The sequence below is a fragment of the Stylophora pistillata genome, chromosome 1, assembly GCF_964205215.1.
Source record: "Stylophora pistillata chromosome 1, jaStyPist1.2, whole genome shotgun sequence".
Taxonomy (NCBI): Eukaryota; Metazoa; Cnidaria; class Anthozoa; order Scleractinia; family Pocilloporidae; genus Stylophora; species Stylophora pistillata.
The window spans coordinates 38,171,706-38,198,408 of record NC_142519.1 but is presented as its reverse complement, the minus strand read 5'-3'; the positions used below and the strand labels follow the sequence as shown (position 1 = coordinate 38,198,408).

General features: G+C 38.3%; 3 protein-coding genes across 3 annotated transcripts; all 3 read right to left on the bottom strand.

Annotated features, from left to right (window-relative positions):
- Positions 1–279: 279 nt before the first annotated feature.
- Positions 280–2,115, bottom strand: LOC148742386 (uncharacterized). Its single transcript, XM_088755563.1, has 2 exons — positions 1,205–2,115; positions 280–1,023 (listed from the first exon to the last, which is right to left on the bottom strand). The coding sequence occupies exons 1-2, from the start codon at positions 2,100–2,102 to the stop codon at positions 980–982; spliced, it is 942 nt and encodes a 313-aa protein (XP_088611689.1). The 5' UTR covers positions 2,103–2,115; the 3' UTR covers positions 280–979.
- Positions 2,116–4,422: 2,307 nt separating this feature from the next.
- On the bottom strand, positions 4,423–7,587 carry LOC148742385 (OTU domain-containing protein DDB_G0284757-like). Its single transcript, XM_088747306.1, has 3 exons — positions 7,563–7,587; positions 5,503–5,756; positions 4,423–4,722 (listed from the first exon to the last, which is right to left on the bottom strand). Exons 1-3 carry the CDS (start codon positions 7,585–7,587, stop codon positions 4,423–4,425), a joined length of 579 nt encoding a protein of 192 aa, XP_088603432.1.
- Positions 7,588–21,706: 14,119 nt separating this feature from the next.
- On the bottom strand, positions 21,707–25,604 carry LOC148742384 (uncharacterized). Its single transcript, XM_088755599.1, has 4 exons — positions 24,651–25,604; positions 23,108–23,288; positions 22,826–23,031; positions 21,707–22,565 (listed from the first exon to the last, which is right to left on the bottom strand). The coding sequence occupies exons 1-4, from the start codon at positions 24,851–24,853 to the stop codon at positions 22,388–22,390; spliced, it is 768 nt and encodes a 255-aa protein (XP_088611725.1). The 5' UTR covers positions 24,854–25,604; the 3' UTR covers positions 21,707–22,387.
- Between the last annotated feature and the right edge of the window lie 1,099 nt (positions 25,605–26,703).

The following is a 26,703-nucleotide window of genomic DNA, read 5'->3' as shown; positions in this document are numbered from 1 at the left end:
TTAAAGAGAGACAAAAAAGCTTGTTCATGGAATCTTTACATTCTACTCGTACTCCTACTATCGTTTCTCTATTTGAACCTCAACCTTTCTTTAGGGGGGTTCACTTCCCGTATGGTCTGTTGATCATTCAACCGACAAATCTGATTGAAATCGTTTTCAGCAGTCCTTCAATAACTGAAATGTTTCAAAGTTACCTTTCAGCTATGAGATTGTGTTTGAACTATTGAACTCCAGGATGGTTCAATTATTGAGATAACAAAAAAAAAATGAGAGATGAAAGATTATTAATTTTTTTTTAATTAGGTACTAAATGGCTTGACAATAACTTAAAGAACATTTAACACTTCTAAAAACATCCTCACTTGGGTTACACTTTTCTAATACTTTTTCCTTTCATTTTTGTTCAAGCTCCAACAAAATTAACTTAAGTCATACATTAACAGCAAATGTGAGTAAATAAATGAGGCAGATGAGCATGCATTATCTGACCTGTGCACTTAATACATATGTGCGGTGGAGTAAAAACGATTAGTGGCTTAGCATTGTCATAACAAAGAAGCCACCTAGTAAATAATACACTAGGACTTAAGTCAATAAATAATAAGTAAGACATGCAACTGGATGCTGAGTTAATAGTTAAGTCATGTTTGTAAGTACTTGTAAACTTAATAATATAGGAATCAGATAAGTTGCGGAAACTTCTGACAACACGGGCGGCGCAATGTAACCGTAAGCATGCTTTAACGAGATCTTACTCCGCATACCAAATTCCCTCCCTTTCTGACACCATGGACGATCAAACAGTGCCGAACAAACATCACGAGTGCGAGTTAGTTACTTTGATTTTTTTTCGATCATTTTTTCTGAAAATGTTCTTGGTTAAGTAAATGAACTATTTCCATGACACAACAGTATGTAATCTTTCTACTTCTATTGCAATAATTAGAACTAAAAGGACTTGATAAGTCAGTGCTACCCGTTACAAACGTGTGTCCAGCACCATATCATCTTCTTCGTCTTGCTCTGTTGAATAAAAGTAACCAATTATCAAGACGCTTCAGTTATACATTGTTACCTTACAAAAAAAATAACAATACGTTTTGGAATAACGAAGAAGTTTTTCTTCCACCCAACGTGATGAACGAAAAATTAATTCCCCTAAAACTTTAGAAATTAGCGGAAACGGAGGCCGGGTAAAACATACCTTCGTCCATAGTCTGCTGGTGTCGTGGTGATACATCTTCCATAGACTCTTCACCCCGATGTCGGGAGTCCTCGTTATCTCGTTTTGACTGCTGTTTTTCGTCCTGCAGTTGAACTTGATTTACTTCCTCAGACACTCCTCTGGGTTTCTCTTGTTCAATATCTACCTGTTTTGGACCTTTGTAGTCCTTTTCTCGCCATTCTTGATTAGAATCAACTTGCTGATTTTCGGTTTCTTCGTGTTTCTCTTCTTGCTCTTGTTCATCTTGCTCATTTTCTTCTTGTTGCTGTTCACTTTCTTTTTTATTTCTTTTCGACTTCTCGTCTTTTTTAGAACCAACCTCTAGCCCATGGTCGACTTTCAGTTCTTTTTCCTCTTCTTTCCAAGTGCGCTGCTGTTTGGATTCTTGGCCTTCCCCTTTTGGCTTTTCTTCAACAGTTTCATCTTGCTCACGCTCAGGTTTTTCATGTTCTTCTTTCAGCTCTTGGTCTACTGGCTGCTGTTTACTAACTTCTTTGTTTCCCTTTGAATGACCAGGTCCAACTTCCAGCTTTGTGCTAGGTTCTTTGTGCTCATCGTTTGGTGCTTCGTCTCGTTGTGATTCAACTTGCTCCTGTTTACTGGTTTCGTCTTGGCCTTGATTTGGTTCTTCGTCTTCTCTTTCAACTTGCTGCTGTTCAGTAGGTTCGTCTTGACCTTGTTTTGGTTGTTCGTCTTCTCTTTTAACTTGCTGCTGTCCAGTAAGTTCGTCTTGGCCTTGTTTTGGTTCTTCGTCTTGTTCAGGCTCAACTTGCTGGGGTTCAGTGGGTTCCTCGTTTTCTTCGCCTGATCCTGCATGTTGTTCTCTCTCTACCCGTTCTTCCTGCAACTCGTCCTCACAATCAACAGCGCTCCCCATCTCTTCTAGATTTTGTACTGTGTTCAATAAAGAAAACACAAAAAGGGAATAAGATTACAAAGTGCTCTCTCTCGTGGCTTTAGTTCGCTAGATCGCCAGATTTGTTCAATAAGTCACGTTGCGCGTGTTGCATTTGGTAACCGTATCGTGTAACTTCTCCATCCCTAGTCATTTACGTTCCGCCTTTGCTCTTTCCGAATATCGCTTTTCTCTTTAAGAGTGAATGTTACCAATGGTCACACATTTGGTGGCAACAGCTGAAAAACAAATTTTGCCCATATTTAAAAGTTGGGTAGGTCTCAATGAGAAATAAATCACTGCATACTTCGTTTGGCTGAATATCGACTTATTTTCGAGAAAATCGATATTAGCTGAGTTCCGCCAAAATGCCGCTTTTGAATCTCAAAATTTCACACGAATCTTGGAGAGTCGCGCCACAAATTGAAAACAGTCACTTGGACCAGTGAAAAGTACCAAATCTTGAAAAATAACATTCAACATAGGTTGACAGCAATTTGAGCAATTCTTGATTGTTTATATACACAGTCTGATTGAATTTATCCGATCATCTTCTAGCTAGATCAAAAATAGGTCAAAAGTAGCCCGTTACTGATTTAAACTATGTGCTAAACAAAATAATCGACTGAGAATCTGGCTTTTGGAAGGCGAAATGTAGTTCTGTTCGATCTCCGAAGGAATTTTTGGGGATATGATTCGGCGTGATTTGTTGACGGTGCCATCAGTTAGCAGAAAATGTACATATCCACACGCAAACACGGTTGTTTCGCATTTACATCAAAACTACACCTTTTTCAACAGAATATCTTCTTACCCTCCCTGTTGATGTATCACAATAGAGGATTGCAATCCTGGAAATTTTGCATCGATCGCTCTCAAAGTAGCGATATAACTTATAAGGAAGTCTCCTGATAATGATTGTTTGAAAGAACTACTCTTAGCCTTCCAAAAGCCAGATTCTCAGTCGATTACTCTGTTTATGTAGTTTTTGTATACTAGTTTTATTAATTATATTTTTTGTAAATAATCTTGAATTAATATTGTTATTAAACGAAGTGTGTATCCATGAGCTTTACTTAAATTTTTACTAGACATTTTCACGCATTTTTTTCGATTTTTAAGCAGTTTATCATAATTTTTGTATATACTTTTAGAGATTATAGTGATTAAAAGTTTTTCTTTTCCACGATGATACATGTAACTTAATAAATAATGATGAAAAGTATTCATAATAATAAAAATTAGATTGTGTCTACAAACAATCAAGAACTTAAATTTGAGTGTTTTTCAAGATTTGGTACCTTTCATCGGTCCAAGTCTTTTAAATTGGTCACGCGAGGTTCGTGTAAAATTTTGAGCTTCTAAAGCGGCATTTCGGCGGAATTCAGTTATTATCGATTTTCTCGAAGATAAATCGATATTCAGCCAAACGAAGTATGCAGTGCTTTGTTTCACTGTAAGGCCCACCTGACTTGAAAGAGTGAGCCAAATCGATTTTTCGGCTGTTGCCACATTTCGAACCTGTTCAATCTTTGGCCACATTTGCCCCTAAAAAGGACACAAGTCAACACTCTGGCCATAATAGCAGTTTACAATACAAGCCCGGAAAAATTAATCACAGGAGTAGCGAGAGCGTTTTAAATTAAAGAGCCACAAGCAGAAAGATAATTAGAAGCCAGCAAGCTTATTAACTAGAATCTTTGGTTCATATCAAGGTCTTTACAACACTAGCAGACAAGATAAGTATGTAATAGTGGCTCACCACTATGTAATACAACAACTTCAAACTTAAAAGGAGTGAGGAGAAAAATGACTCATTAGATTCGCCCCAAATAGCAGTAGGTACGAACCTAAATAAATAAGGAATAAAACCTCCTCTTATGAGGCCGATTTGTTCAAAGCCTACAGAAAAAACGGCGTACGTTTTGGTTTGTTTTGACACGCGCGGAAGTAAATATGGCGGTCAGCCGCTCTAGTCCCGAGTTCTCTTTGACGAAATTACAAACAAACATTTTCACAAGACAGTACATTGTTGAATTCACAATAGAAATAACGAAGCTTGTACACTCACTGAAAATTAGTCAATAATAACGCGCTAGGAGCCTGTAATGGCATTTTCTTTGTTAGCTGTCCTCAAGCTCTAATGAGCAAACTTAGCGAAGCTAGCGCTTCCAGTGTTGGTATGTGACGTCATCTTAACAGTGATCATTTGACGGGGGCTTATACCAGAGAGCGATAGAGCCACCCCCTTCCTCCTTGATGATGTAGATAATTACACAAAATATCATGATAAACTCACACCTCATTTACTGGGTGTAATGTAAAGAATTGTACCTTGTGTAGAGTAAAGGCTGACATAGTGTGCATCAGGGACGTGTCCCAACACAAGTGTCCTGCCTTTGTCAACAGGGCATTGTGGCCGTAAGATAACATCGTGAGAAGCGTTAAGACTGCTGACCACACGAATGCAAGTTTTGTAGCAGTTGGCTGCGGCACATAGAATAACATGGTCACCCCATGCGCCATCTTGCTCCATGTACGTTAAGTAATCAGCCCATGATTGATGTCCATGGACGAAGTGAAACAGATCTGTTCCATTCGGCTGTGAGAAAAGCAAAAAAGAGAGAACGAAACTTGGAGTGTAAAGTTCATTGTACAATGGACCAGGTTGAGTACGTTGGAAGGAGTCATCGAATGAGAAAATAACAGATACTAAACAACAGTAAGAACGGATAATAACATATCAGAGTAATGATCACAAGGATCTGCATTGGATGTAGCAGTCTCAACTCCTGAATTTGCCCTGCGAAACATCAAATATCTAATGTCCACCTTACCCAGAGTCAAGGTTATCCAATTAGGATTGTCCCTTCTAGGGGAGATTCAAGTGTGAAGTACTTTTAAAAAAACCTCGGGTTGGCCGCTTTCTCCACAAGACAGAGCCCTTTCATTTTATCAAGGAGGTTTGAATTCATCCGTGACCCGGACAAGGTCTATAAAAAAACACACTTGAACAACAGAGCGTTTTTTTTTACGAGCAATCCAGAAGTATTGAACAATTATTCTCCAAAATAAATGGTGAATAGGGGTGAGTATCTTCCGAGGCAAAGAGGCAAGTTAATTATCCACCACTTTCACCAACGCTTATGTAGAAAATAATCTACGTCTATACCAGAATACGGTGAATGGTACTTGCCAATCAATTACCAAGGAGCGCGCGGTGTGATTTATACTAAACGATGATTTCAAGGTATTTATGATCCTTATCATCCCCTACAGAACGAGTAGTGATGTGTTTACCAGTTGACCCACATGTGGATCCAACCTTTATGGTGCTCCTAAAGTAACAGTGGTGAACACAGAGTGCAAGACGTCAACTTACTAATTTAGGGTTTTTTCTGAGGTATTGGACCAATAATTGCCTTAATTCGTCATGCTTGATTTTGATTCTCATAGCAATTTCCAGTTGATCTGACAAAGCATAGAACATGCAATCTCTTGATCCTTCATTGTCGACGATTCTGAAGCCCTTGTCTGAAGCAATTTTCTTCAACTCAGTATTTAGGTCTGTCTTGTCATTGGCTTTGCTTGCATCGAGTTGCATCTGCTGAAGCTGAGCAACTAACTCAGCAGAACCTAAGTGAACAAACGGATGGATGAACAGAGGATAAATACCACCATGCTCATGATTTAAGGGGGCCAAAACAGAATAATTCTACGTTGCAAATACTTTTTCTCTAGGTTTCCACGAGTTCTTAATAATAAGTTTCTTTGATACATAGAGGAATGTTATAGAAAAGGAAGTAAAAAGTAATTCCTAGCCAACTGAGTTACTTCAGGTTGGTTTTCACATAAATTGGGGTCAAAATGGCAAATATTACTTAAAATAACTAGATAACTCTCCGTAAACTCATCCAGATCAGAAATTCAGAGGAACGAGATTTTGTTCAGATTTTGTTCAGAACACAGCCAGGTGTCCATTTCAGCACGTCTCCCCTGTTCTAAACATCATTGAGAGGCAGTCTCTCTAAAAGCGTTAAAGTGTATTTCGGCAACATTCCGCTTGGTTCGCGGTTCGGTTGAAGACTTATATCTAAACAATGATCTCTTGAAGTAATTACAGCCTCCTTTTCAACGAATTGGGTATAGAGAAACCCCGTAAACAATCGTTATCAGGAGGTGTTGACTATTCTTCCGAGTTATATCACTATTGTGAGAGCGATGCAACAATTTCAGAACTGCAATACTCTATTGTGATACAGCAACATGAAGGATGAATGAATATTATGTTGAAAAAACTGTGGTGAAATGCGAAACAATCGGGTTTGCGTGTGTATGTATACATTTTCCCCTAATTGACGGCACTGTCAAATCAACGCATTTCATCCAATTTTAAAATTTAATGAAATCGCACTGAAACGTTTCCCCAAAAACTCCTTCGAAGATTGAAAAGAACTACACTTCACCTTCCAAAAGCTAGATTTTCAGTGGATAATTTTGTTTAGCACATAGTTAAATAACGGGTTACTCTTGATCTATTTTAATCAAATTAGATGAAGGTCGGATCAACTCAATTAGTTTGTGTATACAAAACAATCAACAACTACTCAAATTGCTGTCAACATATATTTTGATGTTGTTTTACAAGATTTGGTACTTTTCATCGTGGCGCGACGTTCCGAGATTCGTCTAAAAAATGTTGAGCTTCTAAAGCGGCTTTTGGTGGAATTCAGTTATTATCGATTTTCTCGAAAATAAATTGATATTCAGCCAAACGAAGTAGGCAGTTCTTTCTTTCACTGTAAGGCCTACCCAACTTGAGAATATGAGCCGAATCGATTTTTTGGCTGTTGCCACGATATTGCGAAAGTGTGCGATTCTTGGCCACATTTGCTCTTAATACCTTATCAAAACCATTATTTCTAGAATTTTAACTGTCGAACAAACAAGTAAATTCTATGTTGCTATGCGTCTGTTCAACGATGATATACGGGGCGCAACGGAGTGTCTGTAATGTTCGAAGCCCATTTTTCAGTGAGCAATTTCAGAATAAACCCACGGTAATATGGAATCTATTTGTTTTTGTAATAAAAATAGAAATATTGTCAATGGTGACTTTGTCTATGGATATTTTCTTCTCTAGAGCATACCAAGAATCAATTAAATTAGATTCAAACTTACTATACATGTACAACGGAAAATTGCAGTCATTAAAGTGTTTCAAAATATGGATGATTGTAAACTTCAAGCTAAAGGTTAAATTTCTTTTTACACCTTCGTTAGAATATAAAAAATTTGGAAAAAAACGTCAGCTGGAACTTTTTCAGCTACATAAATTCCTCATTGTTCTTTGATCATTCTGTTCTGTTCTTGGTTTTTGACTGCCAGATGTTGCATTCTCAAATTTGTTGCAGTCTGTGGATAAGTGAATTGAGTGCGTACCTTCTTCGATAACTCTCATTTCCATTCCCTGGTCTTTAGCTGGCACAAAATAATAACACAAACGACAAAAACGTCAGCAACAAACATATTGTTCACTCATGCATGAGGTAGTCATATTTTTCAATGAGACTGAGTCTAACTAAGTGTTAACATGAAATAAACAAGCTTGTTATTAAATATAGATACCTGTCTATTTCTTATTCACTTGACTTATGTGTCAATTTTATTTATAAACACGCGGCATATCTGTTCTTAGAACTGTTTTATACGTAGCTTTATAACATGAAACAGAAACAAAAAATGAAAGAACGGGGAATAACACTATACAAAATGACGAAAGATTAGTTAAAATTGTTAAAGGTTACCTTCATTTTGATTTCGGCCGAGTTTTGCTATCAAATAATTCCAGAACGGTCGGAGTTTGGCATTGATGACACCTCGAACCTTAATACATCGAAAAAAAAAACAAAAAACACACAGTTGTAATCAGTACACATTGCTTTCTCCCCACTCCCCATATTAAACCTTCGAGTCTTTCATTTCCCCTCGAATGCGGATGAATATAGAAATGGCAAAATTAAACTTAATCGCCGAAGATATATTTTTCAACCGTTCAAATAATGACCTCGTGTACCTGTGGGGTAGAAAAGGTGTAGAGAATGGGATTGATGGCAGAGTTAACCGGCAGAACAAAGACTGCGATCCAAACTGCCAGGTCACCACGTACACGGAAGGACTTTTCCAGGAGAGACCTCACTCCAATCACCACGATAGGCAGCCAGCAGACACAGTCGGTAAGAACAATGAAGAACACTCTTTTGGCGAGAGAGGCCTCCCTCCTCAGATCGGCTGCCCTCTGCTTGGCTTTCATTTTCCTCTCTCTTTCGGTTCCTTGCTTAGCCAGGCGCCGGTTTGATGCGCAGGACTTAAAGATTATCATTGAGTAAGCCACAATGACGAAAAACACCAGGGAAAAGTTTAGACCAACAAACATGGTAACAGAGTACTCCCAGCCTGAGGGCTTATCAGCAGAAAGCTGCAATGGAAGACATACAACTGATCTGCCATAAAAATGATGACCCTTCTGGCGACTACCAAAGTAATCGAAGCCCACCGTGGGAATAAACGCAATTATACCACCAACAATCCAGATAAAGACGCAAAGAAAGTGCGTAACCCTAATTGTAAGGGACTTTCCGCTGTAGGGGTACAGAATATTTTTAAGCCGGTCGGCAGAGAGCAAGCAGATGAGCATCAAGGACACCTCGCTTGACAATACGGAAAGGGAACCTGTCATCTGACATGGAAAACTTGAACGCCAATAATAGTCATGCAAGAAATACTGCCCTGCCCAAATGGCATCCATCACACCTATAATGATCAGGTAGACACCCATCAGTCCATCAGACCCGGCCAAATTTATCAACATGATAGCCTGTATCTTGTTTTTCTCCTTTGTTTCTTTAAACACCAACCGCCACACGATCACAAACACAGCACCAACCAGTGTCATAATTCCTACAACCCAGAGACAAATCCTAGGAGCTCGATCTTTGAACATCGTTTCACAACTTGCAAAGCTGTCGACATAAGCAAAGTCGCAATCTGCGTCCTCCTTCGTCAAATGGCAACACATCAGGTTGGTGTCCACAGTCCTACGGTTCAAAAAAAGAGTTGAAATGAATAAAAAAAGAGAAAAAGCGGAAATCTCATTCGTCACAGGTTCTGTACTGGTAGGAAAATGAATGAGTGGTTGTAACATTATACGAGTAGCATAATTGTCTTCAGACAAGTGAAATTTTTCAATTGTTCCACTTCTACCATCGTGAATATTCCACTTGACTTACGCAGTTATTAGATTCTTCATGTTGGAAAAAAATTCCACTGGGAGTTCTCGCATTTCGTTGTAATGGAAGTACCTGCAAATTAAAGAAAATTCAGGTAATTCAGCTAAACTTTGCCCGCTATTTCATGATAATATCATCATCATTACCCTATGTTTAGACCGCTTGCGGTTTTTTGGCTCTCTCTTTTCCTTTTTTCCGTCTCCAATTCTCATTAGAAATCTTACACCCTTGGGCGCTAATCCGAGAATTTTCAGCACGTGCAAGTTGCACTCAGTCTGACAATCTCTGTCTCCTGTGAACTTGAAAAAACTCTTCGTGTAGTTTGAACACACCTGAAATATTATCAGTTTAGTCAAACTCACAAGAATCGAATAGTTGGGGCGACATCTTTGAATTGTTCGTTGGTCACTGTGCGGATCTTATTGGAATAAAAGCTCCTGCAGAACGATAAAGTAAAAAAAGCGTAAAGCGTCAATTAACAAGCATTAAAGAGAACCTCATCTTGCATGAGCCCATGAAGTCGTACAATAACATCAGGTAAGTATTTTCATGACCTTCTCTGTGCAATTATTGCTTCATGACCAACTTAAAATTACGTTCAAATTACGGAAACTTTTCCAAAGATAATTTTTTATGCAAGTCGCATTTAAATTGCAACTTATCCATTGCTGAGTATGACAGCTATCTTCGCTGTGACGAACACTACATAAGCGATAGGGAAAATGAGGCCTGAAAAAAATTCAGGCCTGTACGGGATTCGAACCCGTGACAATTGCGATATCAGTTAACCAGTGCAGTCCGGTATCCCAGAGGTCATGAGTTGGAATCCAGTACAGGCCTGAGCTTTTTTTCAGTCGTCATTTTCACTACTGCTTAACAGAGGTTGTCACGAAGAGTCAAACATTCACAGACAACAGTCAAAAAATCGAATTGGCTCATATTCTAGTGTTAGGTAGGCCTATAGGTAAAACAAACCAAGACATATATAAAGGGGTAAGGGCTAACGAAGGGCCAACTCTCGATATGTCAGCTTTTTAACTCTTTACAGTGGCCAAATTACAATTTCTACTTAGTTGATATTACCAATTTTATCAAGACATATATAGTTTGTTGAAAAACTCTTTGTTCTTGAGAAATTGATAAAACTCAATAGACGCATAATTAGCGTCGTTCTAAGGTCGAATTTAGCCCATTTTGGAGGCCTTGTTTGTACTAGTAAAAGCAGTGAAAAACGTACTTATTCCAGAGACTCTTAGAACAATGTCTCACCTATGTTTTCACAAAGAGTAGAATCAATATTTAAATTTGAAATATAATACGGATTTTTCTATCTATTTACTTAAGTGCAGTGTGAAAAGTAGGAGTAGTGTAGGGGGCCTCTATGGGTAAAACCGCACGGCCTGGGTCCGAGTGTCTCGGCCGAGGATAATATATTCACGCTGCATTGGTGTACGAGGGGTTTGATTAGGGCTAGGGTTTAGGGTTAGGTGAATAAAGGGGTATTATTAGGGTTTGAATGTGGCGTAGATGTACGAGGGTTTTTAGGGTTAAATTTCGTGAGTAGGGTTTCAGGTTTAAAAAGTAACGGTACAAAAAGTACAAAGACAACAAAAGAATCCAAGATTGCGGTGGAATTAACTATGGTTTATTTATTCACACTGCACGATATTTGAGTTGTAAATAGGTAACATAATCTAGAAAAGCTGTCATCATGTCCATGTATAATTGATGGAAAATAGAATGTTCTCCCACGTTAGAATCATAACTTTCAATCTCGTCAATGTATTTAGTCACTTGTCTGCGTATTTCACAAAGATCTTTTAAATTGTACAAAGCTTTCATTCTCCCTCACTTCGAATATGCATCACCACTGTTTATAGGTCTAAGTAAGGGTCTGTCTGCGAAACTGGAGTCAACCAATGCATTCGCTCTGAGGACTCTTCTCAATTATTCTAAATCGACTGCTTACGAAGAGTTATTGAAAACTGCAAATATTAAAAGTTTAGAACATCGACGCATAGAACAAGCACTTATACTTGTATATAAAAGTATTCATAACCAGACACCGAACTACATTCAGGAATTGTTTTCTCTGCGAAGTAATGGTTACAGCCTACGTGGCCATCTTAAGGTTGTTCTTCCAAGACCAACCTCATCTTATATGCAACATTCTTTTACGTACCAGGCTAGCAAACAATGGAACAATCTGACAGACAAAATAAGGATGTCGGAATCCCTTTCTATATTTAGGAAAAATTTGCAAGACATACAGTTCTCCTCATCGTATGACTGCAGCTGTTTGTTTTGTAAACAAATAGTCTAGTCACAAATAGCAATTATTCATTCTAGATAATTAATTTTTATTTCTTACCTATTACTTATTACTTATATATGTAAATTATGTCAAATTTTTATGGCACATTTGCATTTAAACGAGCTATTCGCTCATATGCGATATGTGGCTAAATAAAGTTACTTACTTACTTACTGGTAGCTTTTTCTTTGACGACGGCAAATAATTCGTCTAGGATGGTTCCGGCCCACTGGGGATTCGGTTCAATCTCTTCGCCCAAACAGTTGTTTTTCATATGACATGGTGTTTGAAATGAATGTAGAAATGTAGGAAGAGGTTATACATAAACGTAAAAAATGTCACTCTGATTGACAAGCTGTCATAAAACATAGCGTATATAAAGTTATCGTTTCGTATCACAATAGAGTATCACAAACTCGAGAGAAAACAATACCTGTCAATCATTTGCGAGGTAGGGAAAACAAACGCTGTCAATCATACGAAGGATGCAATAAAATTAATATTCTGCCGTTAGAAAGATTTGAATTTTATTGAATATAATTATACCCACGCCGCGTCCCCACGTGAGGACGCTATAATTTTCCTACATAACTAGCAGAGTTTCTAGCATCAGTACAGAAGTTGATTCCTCCAGCTAGAAGAAGCAATCAGCAGAAGAAACCAGAAGACTAGCAAGAAGAAGTGAAAGTCATGGACAACAATAACGTAAGTACATATGATGCACGATCTTGTATAGAAGAATGGTCTATTCTTTTAACACATCCTCTGAGAATTGGAAGTGTGCATGTTATTAGGTATTCAAATTTCTCTTACTTTTAAGTTGCGTATACATAATCAATGTTGTTGTTGTTGTTAAATTATATACCGTTATTCACTTAATTATTACCGGCGCGTGTGCATAATCATTATTGATAAGTTATATGTCGTTATTCACTTTATCGGCGCGTGTACATATGAATAATATGAAAGTGCCTTTTTACTAAGACATCACAAACGCATGCGATGATGCGATTCCGCACCGAAAAACAGGAAATGTATACAGAGAAACTTAACAAAACAACGCTCTCACCTTACGACGAGAAGCGATTTTTGTTGGGAGAGTTTGGAATCGATACACGCACTTATGGACATTACTTGAATGCATTAGAATGATAGAAACTCAACTCGTGATAGACTTTGCTTTTAACTACATTTGATGAACATGCGATGCGTATGATTTGTCAATGAGATTCGTTCGCTTGAGTTGCCTGTAAATAGCGCCATAATATGAATAAAAGCTTTTCAATTTATTTTCTGTTTATTTTAAAAGCGTGAGCGGGTGTATGCATTTACCTCCTTTTCATTAGGACATGTCAAATATCCCTAAAAGACTTTGAGCGATTTTTCTTTTGGTTTGAACAGCGTTTATTCACTCCGCATCGGTATATTTTTTATTCCCATCATGGAAGTTAAGTGGATAGAAGCATCCTGCATTTAGATGAAGAAATATAGGAAATACAATTTAAAATAAATGAGCATCAACATTGAAAACCGAAATGGAATGAGAATTTACTCATACCCAAGAGTGAAGGCTTATTATTATCCATTCAACGATGAATTTTAAAATAAGAATACTCTATGGATAACGTATGCATGATTACATTGGAAGCGGTGGAGTCTAAAACTCTATCTTCTATCAAATGTTTGGGGCGACTCACTAATATCCCAGTCTTTACATTCTTCCCTCAAACACTCCGACTTACAAGAACTATGCTAGGCATGTTAGATTGGTTAAGTTTCAATTGGATGTCTACAAAATTAGAAGCGTCGAATACGGAATTTTAAGTGACGCTCACTTTCACAACTACTAGCGAACAGGAATGGACTCCTTTCTCATTGTAATAAATGCAGGTCCGTGACACCAGGAAATTTCATGTTTGAAATTATTTTACTAAAATTACTTTACATGATACAGCATTTCCACTATTCACTCAGTGTTTTTTACATTCTGCGTTTCTACTTGTGCATAGAGTTGTGCGTATTTCTTCTGTAATTCCTCCAATTCGAGTTTCACTCGTGATAATAGAGTGAATTTCATAGGTTTACGCTGTAGTAGCAATGTATGCTTCGCATGGTTTCTCTCGTCTTTCATGGACTGATATTTGATCAGATCATCCGCTAGTTGAGTTTCAATCTCTTGTATCGCCTGACATAACACCACGGTTTCCAAATCGTGGCATGCCTTTTTTACTATGTTCGGACCCTCCACTGTTCTCATCTTAGGAATTGGAACATGTTTAAAATGCTAAAAAGTTGTTAAGTTCCATGTCTTCATCATCTAATCTAATGTATCCATAGGGTAACGACCTAAATGTACCATTATCCATTACCCTCTTGTCAAAAACTAGTCTATACGATTTTATTTGAGTCTCTGTTCTAATTTTCTTTTCTACTGGATCTCGGACAAAATGCACAGGATTGATAATCTCTGTCTTTCTTGCCTCGTCCAAGGGATGCTGAATCTCATCCAGGATGTTTTGCTTTATCACTTCCTAATTTAACTGGGCCATGCCACGCACATTTAGTGGGAAACCTTTCACTTTTACGCAGGACTTTCCTTTGGCCGTGACATAGCCATAATTCTTGGCTCTCGCCGAAATGAACTCCACGATGTAGTCTCCCTCCTCTAGCTCGTTTGTCATATCCCCCAAATAATCCCCCAAGGCAATCTCTGACTCTCCAGGTTTCCACTTGTACACTGCCGAATCGGTGTCGTAGTAGAGCACACGATCTTTTTTAAATTTCCAATGACTCGTACAATTTAAGGCGAGCCTGGCAGGTAGTAAACGCGGCGATAAAGAAATTGGTAGCCGAGAGTTTAAATAGTGCGACTATGCAGTGTCATTGTAAATGATATGTGTCATTAAATTGCACAAAAATAAATAAAAGATGACATTAGCACTCAATGCTCTATGAAGCGTTCGATGACGGTCTTAAGAGAAACAAAGCTCAGTTCCTTATCTAATTTTTCTTAGTATAAAACCGCATACATCCTTCATGGATTCTTGTTTCAAGGGAAAGCTTTCGTTTCCAAGAATGACAACTGTACAAGCAATCCATCATCCAAGTTCTACTTCATCGTCACTTGATCCTCTATTAGGCCGTTATAAATCTCATTCATTTTGTCGTATGAAAACTGCTTTGGATCAAATGCGCACACGTATGTCACATGTCTATGCTCCCGCGATGTAGTCACCACTTTCACAAAAGAGGTTTTCCATGTTTTCCTCGCGTCCATAATATCCTTCATTCCCCCTATAAAACGGATAGATCATTTCAAATGTTAAATGTCTTGCATCCAGTTGCTTAGGCTCCAACTGTTTAAACATTACCTCGTACAAATTAGACTCGGCTATTCTACGGTATTCCACTTTCACTAACGAATCATTTAAGGCTAATTCCAAGCACGACTTGCTTCCAGTATTTCCTGGAGTTCTATAGCTTTTATAATCTTTTCTTATTAAAAACTCGTGATAAACGAAACGTACTTAAGTATAACAACAAATCTTATAACATTCTCTCCACCCATCTATAAGAAAAACAAAAGAAAAATTATATAAACTAATCTTCTTAGCTTAGCTTTTATCTTTTCAACACTTCATTTCATAGCGTCGACACGTCTGACTTTTACTCTCAAAGAGTATCGACAGAAGCTGATGGCTATAAGAGCTCGCATTAAATATAATGAGCAGAATCTGAAAGAATTCAATCAATCAATCAATCAATACTTTATTTACCCACGTAGCGTCAAGGAGTTCATAGAGTTCGTTCAAAATACGTACGCGCCTCTCAGATTAAGAATGTAAAAAACCTAATACATACTATCAAAACCTAATTGATTAGAAATTAAAATAACTAACAACTAATATTAAAATTGAAGTTTGTACAGTAAAAAATCGCATGTAGAAATAGGAACGTTTCCTAGAAGATTAAAAGCCGTTCCAATTCCTAAGATGAGAACAGTGGAGGGTCAGAACATAGTAAAAAAGGCATGCCACGATTTGGAAACCGTGGTGTTATGTCGGCGATACAAGAGATTGAAACTCAACTAGCGGATGATCTGAACAAATATCAGTCCATGACAGACGAGAGAAACCATGCGAAGCATACATTGCTACTACAGCGTAAACCTATGAAATTCACTCTATTATCACGAGTGAAACTCGAATTGGAGGAATTACAGAAGAAATACGCACAACTCTATGCACAAGTAGAAACGCAGAATGTAAAAAACACTGAGTGAATAGTGGAAATGCTGTATCATGTAAAGTAATTTTAGTAAAATAATTACAAACATGAAATTTCCTGGTGTCACGGACCTGCATTTATTACAATGAGAAAGGAGTCCATTCCTATTCGCTAGTAGTTGTGAAAGTGAGCGTCACTTAAAATTCCGTATTCGACGCTTCTAATTTTGTAGACATCCAATTAAAACTTAACCAATCTAACATGCCTAGCATAGTTCTTGTAAGTCGGAGTGTTTGAGGGAAGAATGTAAAGACTAGGATATTAGTGAGTCGCCCCAAACATTTGATAGAAGATAGAGTTTTAGACTCCACCGCTTCCAATGTGATCAAGCATACGTTATCCATAGAGTATTCGGATCACATTTTGTTCCTGGGCAACCGAGCCCGATATGCATTTGTCGTACTCGATTACCATTCCTGCTCGATAAGCAAACCTCGTTTCATAATCGAGCTCGATAACTACAAGTCGAGTACGATTACTAATCGAGTACGATTACTAATCGAGTACGATTACTAATCGTACTCGATAACTTATCGAGCTTGATAACTTATCGAGCTCGATAACTAATCGAGCTCGACAAAGCTCGTTTATCGAGCTCGGTTACAGAACTGACGAGAAAGACTGGTGGAGAGTAGAGTCTTATGGAGTGCGATGGGGTTTGGAAAAAAACCTCGATACCAACGGTGTTTACTTCATAAGTTTTTTAAGGAGATTCAGACACAGGATTCATAGAGAGGATATGAAGTAAGAGTGGAGAATATTGAAAATCAATTTTCCCATGCTGCCGTTTTTGTTTAGGCGATTCTCTTCCCCAAATATCAGGACGCCCTTTTTTTCGCTTGCGCGCGTTCCTGCTTTTTCTGCAACAACGTGCATTGAGATATTATTGAACTTTTACTGTAAATCTTTAAAGGGTAAATAAAGAACGGAAAACCTAGACATGCATATGAAGCAGTAAAAAAAAACTGGATATCGCCGCACCCTTTTTCCTACTCACAACAGCGTCATCTATCGATACAACAACATTAAATCGCACTCTAGTTTTAAAATGCTACTATTTTTGCTCCTTCAATTACGATTGAATCACCAATCTCTTAAACTTTCAATCACATTTTATTTTTGAACACTCTGAATTGTTCGGCGTTAAACACTTCCAAAATAAAGGCAAACCATCACCACAGTGACTTTTGTAGGTGCTTTGAAAACGTCATTTTGCTCTCTGAATCCAACAAAGGCTTTGCCTCTATCCATGAAAATGAATAAACTATGTTTTTTCCCCATTATTATAATAGTCACCTACGGCAAAAAACGCATTGCAGCTAGATGATGCGTGTAGTAAAGCCCTTATCATCCCGTCAAAAAAATGTTACAAGAGAAATCAACATCGGGGAATTCGAAAAGATCTGTTTTAAAAGTGAGTTAAAATTCAAGGTAAAGTCGCACATTTTAAAAGTGCGTCTTTTCGTCAGAAAATCTTTCTGGACCAGTGTGGTCAATAGACCTAACCTATGAAACACTTTTCAACATAGTCATGGACAGAGCTTAATTGTTTATCTAACTTTCTCTCAAAACCTGAAAATAAAACCCGTAGCTTATTTACAAAACCGGATTTTGAACTAGATACTGATTGGCTAAAACGGCCAAAAAGGCTGCATTGATTTCTGAGGGGCTCCCGTTCTTCCCTCCTTATCCTCCAGCGTGTTGACTGGTCCAGTTTTAAAATTTTCCAGCAGGATTCGATTTCTTGGGTGTCAACCCCATAGTGACTGAGTCAACGAAGTTAAGTCGGTGGACAATCATTTGATGTGCAGTTATGTTGTTAATTCTTTGGTCCATCTGCCGGAAGGAGGGCCAGTAATCCGAGTGCACTTCGGATCTAGGGCGGTGGCCATATCTCGTCTTTCCACTATCTGGAAGTGGTCTTATGCAGGTGAATTTTGTATCGTACCAATTCTAAAAACCCATGTCTCCCTTCGTGCACGTCTTCCCCTATTGTACTGAAATATTGAAAATAGTAGATATATTTGAGATGGATTTTGTCCCATCAATATCTTTATTTAGGCGTTATCCTAGCTATGCATATATGTGTAATTTATCATTCGCCTGTATGAAATAATTTTGATGTTAAAGCGCCCTGAGTACTTTTTGTTGTCACATTTCCACCTTCTTCAGCTTGCGAACCACATGTCCCAGAATATCAAGGAACAATGAGATTATGAAAATATTTACATTTAAAAATCTTTAGACAATGTCTGCTCTGGTATATACTATGTCAGTGATTCTTTTTTAACTCTTTTATTCCAGTAACGGTTATCATAATTTTTGTGTGCCAATAATGGGTGAGTTGCTCGGAGGTGCATAGCAAAGGATGCTCGGATTTTGAGTGCAGGCCGATCAGAGCGATCTTACGACGCTATTTACTGTTTCAGTATATACTTGAGAAAATAGAGATTTCAACCTTTGATAAGTGGTTGAACTCGCTCTCGTTGCATTTTACCACGTTCCCAGGTCCACCAAAGCGTGCGACTGGCCTTTCCTAAAGGTGTTTCGAGCAGCCATCCTGTAAGGGTCTACCAATCTTGCTGTTCAAGCATGCATTTAAATCAGAGAAGAAATAAACCATGAACTTCCTCTCTTTCCCAGGTCCACCAAGGGGCAGAATTGGCCTATCCTAAAGGAATCTCGAGCAGTCATCCTGTAAGGGTCTACTAATCTTGGTGTTCAAGCATGTATTCAAATCCAGGAAAGCCTGGAAATTCGTTGCTGGGAATCCTAAGCAGAGAAGAAATAAACCTCGTGCAGGGGTTTACCAAGTGGCACTCTGGGTAACTCCTCGAAAAACTGTTTGATCTCACACCTCTTTTCTTGCATCTTCTGCAACGCCTGTACAGCATTAAAAAGGAAAGACCCTTTAACGGTTTTGAACAAATTAAGATGGCCGGCTTAGACTTTATGCATAAGCATTCTTTTCCCCTGAACATATAGACGCGTATAAGATACGACTTTTATGGTGGATTCTCTTGCTTCGAGAATTTTTGAATTAACATAAAGGAGGCCTTCCACATCGAATGGGAAAAGTGCAGTCTACAACAGCACCTGAGTACGTCGATAATTATTATTGTAATCCACAATACTCTTAGTGTTGTTTTGAGTTGTTTTTTTAGTTTTTATTTATCGCGTAGGCGTCAATCCAATTTGTGCTACGAACAGCGAGCAGACGCACGTAAAATTTGTTACTATATAAGATGATAGAGATAGATTAAAGGACGTTTGTGCCAATGCACGCACACGATGAAAGAAGGACTAAAGCGCCCTTTCCCCGTTATTGTTTTTCAATTAATACAAAGTACATTTACGTCAGCCCCGCGCGTTAAGATGGTCGCTGCGTTAAAAAAAAAAAAAAAATCCAACGAAATGAGGTTTATCCATAATTGACGGTGCCCACTAAAAAGGAGACGTTGCAATATTTGTGTGCACGAACTAAAAACAATTCATTACCATTGAAATGGAAATGCGACTTTTGGGCATATGCTCAATTCTTTAATTATAAGCGGAAAGGAATTGTACAAAATAATTTCTTTATTATCTCGTGCTGCAAAAAATTGATACCCTCGTTCGCAATTTAAAGCCTGGCATCTTTGGAGAACGCTTTCAGTTTAATCTCTTAAATAGGCCGAGGTGATTACCGAATTAGTCCCTTTTTAAGTTTGGGTTGAATGTTTCATGGAATCTGCAAAAAATTAACTTCGTGTCGTTGCAACAGTGTTCGGCAACCGACCTACCGGCGTTGAGGTTGAACTCGCCAAAAAAAATTCATAAATGAATAATAGTAATGATATTAAAAAGATGCACCAAATAGTGGAGTGTTCCTATTGGGTGATGGTTCGAAAGTTTAAAGAATAAAATTATGGCCAATTCACGGCTGGCGGTTTTTTTTCTCCTTACGCCGGTTACCATAAACATTTTTACTATTAACATTTTTTTTACGACTACTGTTTAAAAGCTTTATCGTGGGGCCCTGCTCTAAAGCTGCATACTGACGTAAGGACTTACCATTTTCTTCTTCTCCTTGTTGGAGTCTACTCAGCTAGCAATAGCGAATAACGATCTAAATTTCAATGATTCTGTGACTTTCTTCAGTTTCCTAATTGACTATTTCGCACTTATGCAAATTACCTCTTTTTCACACGGTTGTATAGAACAAAATGAATAGAACCTCTTTAGCTGACCGTAAATCATTGCTAAGCACAAGGTAAAACAGCCTATTATTTCAACTTGCGACTTCCTCATTACTGCCTCGCGCAAGGTAAGTTTGATTATTTTTCATCTCCTGTTATAATGGCGAGGTGTGTTTGCCGTTGTCACAACAGAAAACAGGACAGTTTGTAATTACAGTTATTACTACGATTACTAAAAATTTAGGTTTTGTTCATAAAAACGTTGGGTTGTTATGTACTTTCATTTAGGACGGAATATATTATTTGTATGTGGTGAAAATATTATCTGCGTGTGCATGTCCTATAACTCCCCTGTTCCCGCGCTTTTTGATCTTACATTCTGCTGTCGCCTATCAAAAATGGACGCCCGTAATAAAAATGTTATTATTTAAACGCTGGTAAATTTACTAGTTGACGAAAGAAACAGACCTGACTTCGAACATACCTAAAGGGAAAACATACCCTATTGATAGGGGTAGGAAACGTCTTAACTGACTGACGTGACTGACAAACTGGCTACCATGAAAACTACCAAAGCTAGCTTTTTGTATTTCTAAAGGTAGAAAATTTACACGATCAAATCTGTTGAACTCACCGATCATTTTTTTTCTTAATTAACGACAAGTTGTGAAGAAAAAAAGTGTTTGTTTCTTGAGTCACAACAATTGACGATACCCTCACGGCTCCCAAACAACAACAACGCTCAGTAAATTAAGGCATTTCTTGTAATATCAGCATGGATACGGAACGACTTAACTGACAAACCAGACTGGCAAACTGGCTACTGTAAAAAATTCGCGGCCCGTATATCTGACGGAAGAGAACTTATTTGTTCAAATCGGTTGATCTCACCGACCTTCTTTCCTAATTAAAAAAGATTTGTAAAGAAACAAAGTCATTGTTTATCGATTCACTGCAATTATCATTTATCCTACCGCCCTCAAAATACAATAACGCGCAATAGATTAAGGCGTTCTTTTGTAACATCCGTTTACAGGATTTTTCAACTCTGATACACTAATATGGGAAAGTAAACTGAGACTACAGAATGTGTACTTATATTCTGTCCAATGCTAGAGACGACACGCTTCGGAAGAAATAAAGGAGAAATCACAACAATAAGTCTTCCTTTGTGCTGCCCACTAGTCTCCTTTGAGAAAAAAACTACTTTTAATTCATGTTATGCAAGGCAAGGTTTTTATTTTTTCGCTTTTTTTTTATTATAGCCATATCGTTTCTCCCCCACCCTAGCATCAGCACTGCACTGATGAGGCCCAGAAGGCCGAAAGGGTACTGTCTGCAGTTAGTTATATATATTGTTTTATTTTGTTTTTTAACAAATTCAAATTCGTGTCAGACTGGGGTAGTGCGAGGCTACGTGTCGGCTTTTATTCGGTGTGGGATGCCTTGTATTCTGTTACCAAACCGGTTATAGCGTCTGCGACAATGGGACCAGGGTATTCAGAGAACAAGGAAAAATGAATTTATCAAATTATTTATTATCACGTAAAACACAGTGCAGCAAACGAACAAATCTAGCTTACTCATACTGAACAGAGGTAAATTGACAATTCTGTTTCCCATTTACCTTGAAAAAAAAACAATTTGACTAAAAAACCTAACCTTTTTTTATATCGCCCAAAAAAGATTTACTATCAGAGCACCACTCTCTACATTTGTCCTCCTAGCTATCTTTCCTTCCATAACGTCATTATCGAGAACATTTTTCTTCAAGTGTACTTCTGTTTCCCACAGGCATTTTTCCAAATGTACACAACTTAACTAAACTGGTGGCTGACTGGAAAACTCAAGTTATTTAGCTTCCAGACTCTCTATTTTCTAAATTCGTCACTTGTTACTAACCCTAAAAAACAACAAAGTTTTGACATCAAAACAACTGCGTCAAGTGATCTTTTCCAATTAGTAATGTTACAGATAAGAGCTAAGAGAGGTATTACATACAGCGAAAAAAGCGGAAGATCTCCATGAAGAAGCACTTAAACTTTTTTCCATTCAAAGTTATTTCTTAAATTTCATTGTTAGTTTGTTCTATGCTTATCACATCGCCTACGATCCTTTTTGTTCTAGTGCATAAACGACTTCCATTTTTTGCGTTATTATTTGCGACCTTGTTAACTCTCCTAGTTAATAAATGGAAATCTACTTGTCTTCTTTTAAAAGATAATATGTCAAGACAAACTTGACAATCATAACGTCTTCTCGGTCCACGTGATCCAGTTCACAGAGCGGGATATTTGCTGCTACTTCCCCCTCTCTTATCTCCCTCGCTGAGAAAGGGAACACCTTCTCCTCGCGGGAATCAGGCATCAGTACTATTCTGTTGACATGAAGCATAAAGTCATTATTGTGGAGAATCATGATAAGGTTTATTTTATTTTTGACAGTTTTCAGGTTCGGAGACATGGTTTTAGATTTCCTCACTCCTATATGGAAAATTAACGATATTGATAGTTGTCGTAAAATACGTCACCTATATGCAAGTACTTTGGCTTATTAGCAACGATCATTTATCCTCTGCACAGCGCTCCAGATTCAAGAGTGAGAATCTATCCTTTATGATAAAGATGAGTCCCTCACCTCGTTCCTACTACCACTGCCGTCACTGCGGACACCAGCTCCAAGGAGAGTCCCGCAAATCGCAGATGCGCCCTCCACCGGTTCCCATTCCAGCACCTGTACTCAGTGCTGAATAGGTGCGGCCCCTTGACGTCACTCCATTTCTCTCCCTTCCAGCGGAAGGAGAACACTCCTCTTTCTTCCAAAATCCATTTTGGTTTGGCTCTCTGAAATGAAACCGAATGTTCAGTTCATGTTAATATGATGTCTTTTCTCATTATTTTTAAAATTCAAGCATCTCACCTGGAAATGCATCAGGCCCCGCAGACGCTGGACCTCTCCTTCCTGCACAACACTGTGGGTTGCGGCTGCATTTTTCGAGTGCTGTGACATGTTCTTCTGTTTTATTATAGCAGTGCAGCCAGTCACCGCATAGCGAACCGCTCTTTCTGGGCACTCGCTTAAATGCAGTGTTAAGTGGAGTCTGCAAAAGAATCAAAATTAGGGGGAGCTGGCTGGCTAGTGCTGGCTGGCTAGTTATTTAATAGATCTGCTTATTATTTGTATTCTTACAGAAAATATGTTTTATTTCTAATTGTACATACACGTACACGTTTTAACGAGAACTTCTGTACTCCTAGGTGTCACGTGTTTAAATAAAGGATTGATTGATTGATTGAGTCAGTTTGCTAGACATAACGTCTCGTAGTCACGTTCGACGCACTAAAAACTACTATAAAACGAATACAAGAATTGTAAAAACGTGTAAAATGGTATATAAAAAGTCACTTGTAAAAATGTAGCGGAATTCCAAATCGATTTCGATCAATTACGATCCTCATCAGTAGTACTCCGCCATGTTCAAAATACTCATAAATAATTGTTCATATAAGTGACTCTGAAATGTCCACACTTCTTCCAGGCTTCATGTAAGCGGTCATGATGTATCAATCACAGCTCGTGGGATTTGAAAAAAGTTCCATTCGTTCTTGGAGTTCATAAGCGAGTCTTCGTTCACATTATTTATCCTCACTCCTTCAGTTATTTGTCTCAGCATCGCGTCATTGTGATAAACCCCCGTCACATCCATTCGGAACTGCTTTACCTCTCTATTGTGTTTCTCTTTACAGTGTTTCCACAATGCAGATCGTTCTTCCTTATTGTTAAGTGATTTCGTATGCTCTTTCCCTCTGGTATACGCGCTCCTGGCTGTTTCCCCTACGTATACGCTGTTACACTGGATACACTTAATCTCATACGTCACACTTTCTCTATCACACGGTCCTTTTCCACCTGTGCTACACACTGGGGGTTTATCACAATGACGCGATGCTGAGACAAATAACTGAAGGAGTGAGGATAAATAATGTGAACGAAGACTCGCTTATGAACTCCAAGAACGAATGGAACTTTTTTCAAATCCCACGAGCTGTGATTGATACATCATGACCGCTTACATGAAGCCTGGAAGAAGTGTGGACATTTCAGAGTCACTTATATGAACAATTATTTATGAGTATTTTGAACATGGCGGAGTACTACTGATGAGGATCGTAATTGATCGAAATCGATTTGGAATTCCGCTACATTTTTACAAGTGACTTTTTATATACCATTTTACACGTTTTTACAATTCTTGTATTCGTTTTATAGTAGTTTTTAGTGCGTCGAACGTGACTACGAGACGTTATGTCTAGCAAACTGACTCAATTATCGAACACGTTCCTGGCCTCGGCCCACAAAATTTCATCACAGATTGATTGATTGAGTGCAACTTTTGGATATTTTATTGGCCTTAAATAGTCATTTTACTATTGATTTCTTAATTAAACAGATAATATCTTACCGTGGAAGGCTTGTTCCGCAGCTTAGAGGGCATAGTACTCTCTTATTAGAGCAAAGGGAAGCGGTATGCTCCTCGAAGGATTCCCTTGTTATTTTTCTACCGCATTCCTGGCAAGGGAGCTTGTGCTTTGCACACTGCGCAGTGTGTGCTGCTATCCTCTCCCTTGCCACCACCTCTCCACACCCATCATTGGCACACGGCATCGGAAACTTTCCACGTGTTTGTAAGTGCTACTCGTGCTCGTGAAATTTTCCTGTCCATAGACAGCCGCTCTTATTGCACTTGACATCAAAATTTCCCAGGATGTCGTCGAGTGCGATATTGACGTGAAGGGTACCTGTTCCTATCGGTGCTTTACAAAGTGGGCATTTTGGGAAAGTCTCAATGCCCATGAGAGTCGCAAGGCAGTGTCGACAGCCTGTATGCCCACATGCCAGAGTCACAGGTTTAACCATTGTCGATAGGCTTCAAATTAACAGACAATAAAGAGAGTTTAGTACACACTATTGCAAAACTTGTGTTGACAAGTCAAGTAATTCCCTTCAAAAATACCCCTGCTAGCAAGGAATTCAGTTCGAAAAGTTGTCGAAGGAAAGTGGAATTTAATCATGGAGTAATGATTCCTTACTCAGAGTTACAACAAACGCAGAACATAAATCTTAATTTTTTAAGGCTTCATAGTTTACTTCTGTTCCTAGACACATTGCTATCATTTCGTCTAATTGGTCAAATTCCTGTTGAAGGAGCAACATTTCTCTCATCTTAGAAAGACAACTGGTGAAGTATAAACCATTTCAGCTCGATCACAGAAGTAAGCAAGTTTGCATTAATGATTTTCATTGCCTTGATATTTAAACATCCCGTCCTTTTGCCTGAAGATCATTACAATTTCGCTCATGATCTCTTTTTCCCAGAAAATGCGAATATAGTTCCGCAGTTAAAAAGAACTTCTGCCTTCTAAATGCCCTGAATGCTGTCGGTTGTTCTCCTTAAACGTCATGTTTAACCTTTGTATTTTGAATTTGCAATTTTTTTCTCAAAGAAGCTGCGTGGTATTGTTTGCTTTAATGCTGATTTTTAAGTGCGACTTCAAACCGGAAATCCAAAAATAAAGAGCCACGAAAATTTTTATTCTCGTCAGGCATAAGGGGGTCTAATTTCTTATCTGTTTTGAAATGTTCAACTCGACACCGAGCTTGGTTTGAAAACCAGCGCATTTTGAAGTTCAGAGTTATGGTGGTTGCTTGACATACAGCTCCACGTTGTTGAAAAATATAGACTTATCTGTTACAAAAAGTTCTTTTGTACATTTTTTTGGGTTCAGTTGAGATAATCAGAGGGCTGGATAGCCAAATTTAAATTCAGACTTTTTGCACTATTTTCCGGCCGCAATTTTAGTGAACCAAAGATACACCCACCACAATTGCGACTCCATACTAGGCTCTTTAAATTTGCGCAAAACATTTCGACGAATATCTCAAGTTTAGAAAACAAAGAGACCTAAAAATTAGAGAGTTATTTCTTAATCTATCTCCTATAACATTGAAATTTCTTAACGAATGCACTGAAGATCTATCTGTCGATGCGTGACAGCGAAAACAAGCAGTTGCTGACAGATAAAAATCATCGCAATAATAAGAAAACAAAAAAAGACTTACCATACAGAACAGTTAAATAGCGCGCCGGGAGGAGAAGTAAACTCAAAATGCTCATGAGACATAGCGAATCTGGCAATGAATAAGGCAGCGGAGTGATCTAGTCCAAGCGAGATCTGCTTTTAATTTGTTGAAATTACCAAGATTAACTGATAAGTAAACGATGAATATCACCCTGTGGACCTCAATGGGAAATGTGTATTCCCTGGACAATTTGACACGTATTCATCAATAACAATTGATACTGATCTGGTAGCAATCGATCCGCGAAATGACAGTTACCCATACATGGTCTCAAGTTCCTGTTCAAACAATAAAGTTTCCATTCTGCGTGTACGGGTGTCTATGTGTGCACACCACTTCCTAGAAAAGGGTCACTTGCCCGTTTGATGTAATTA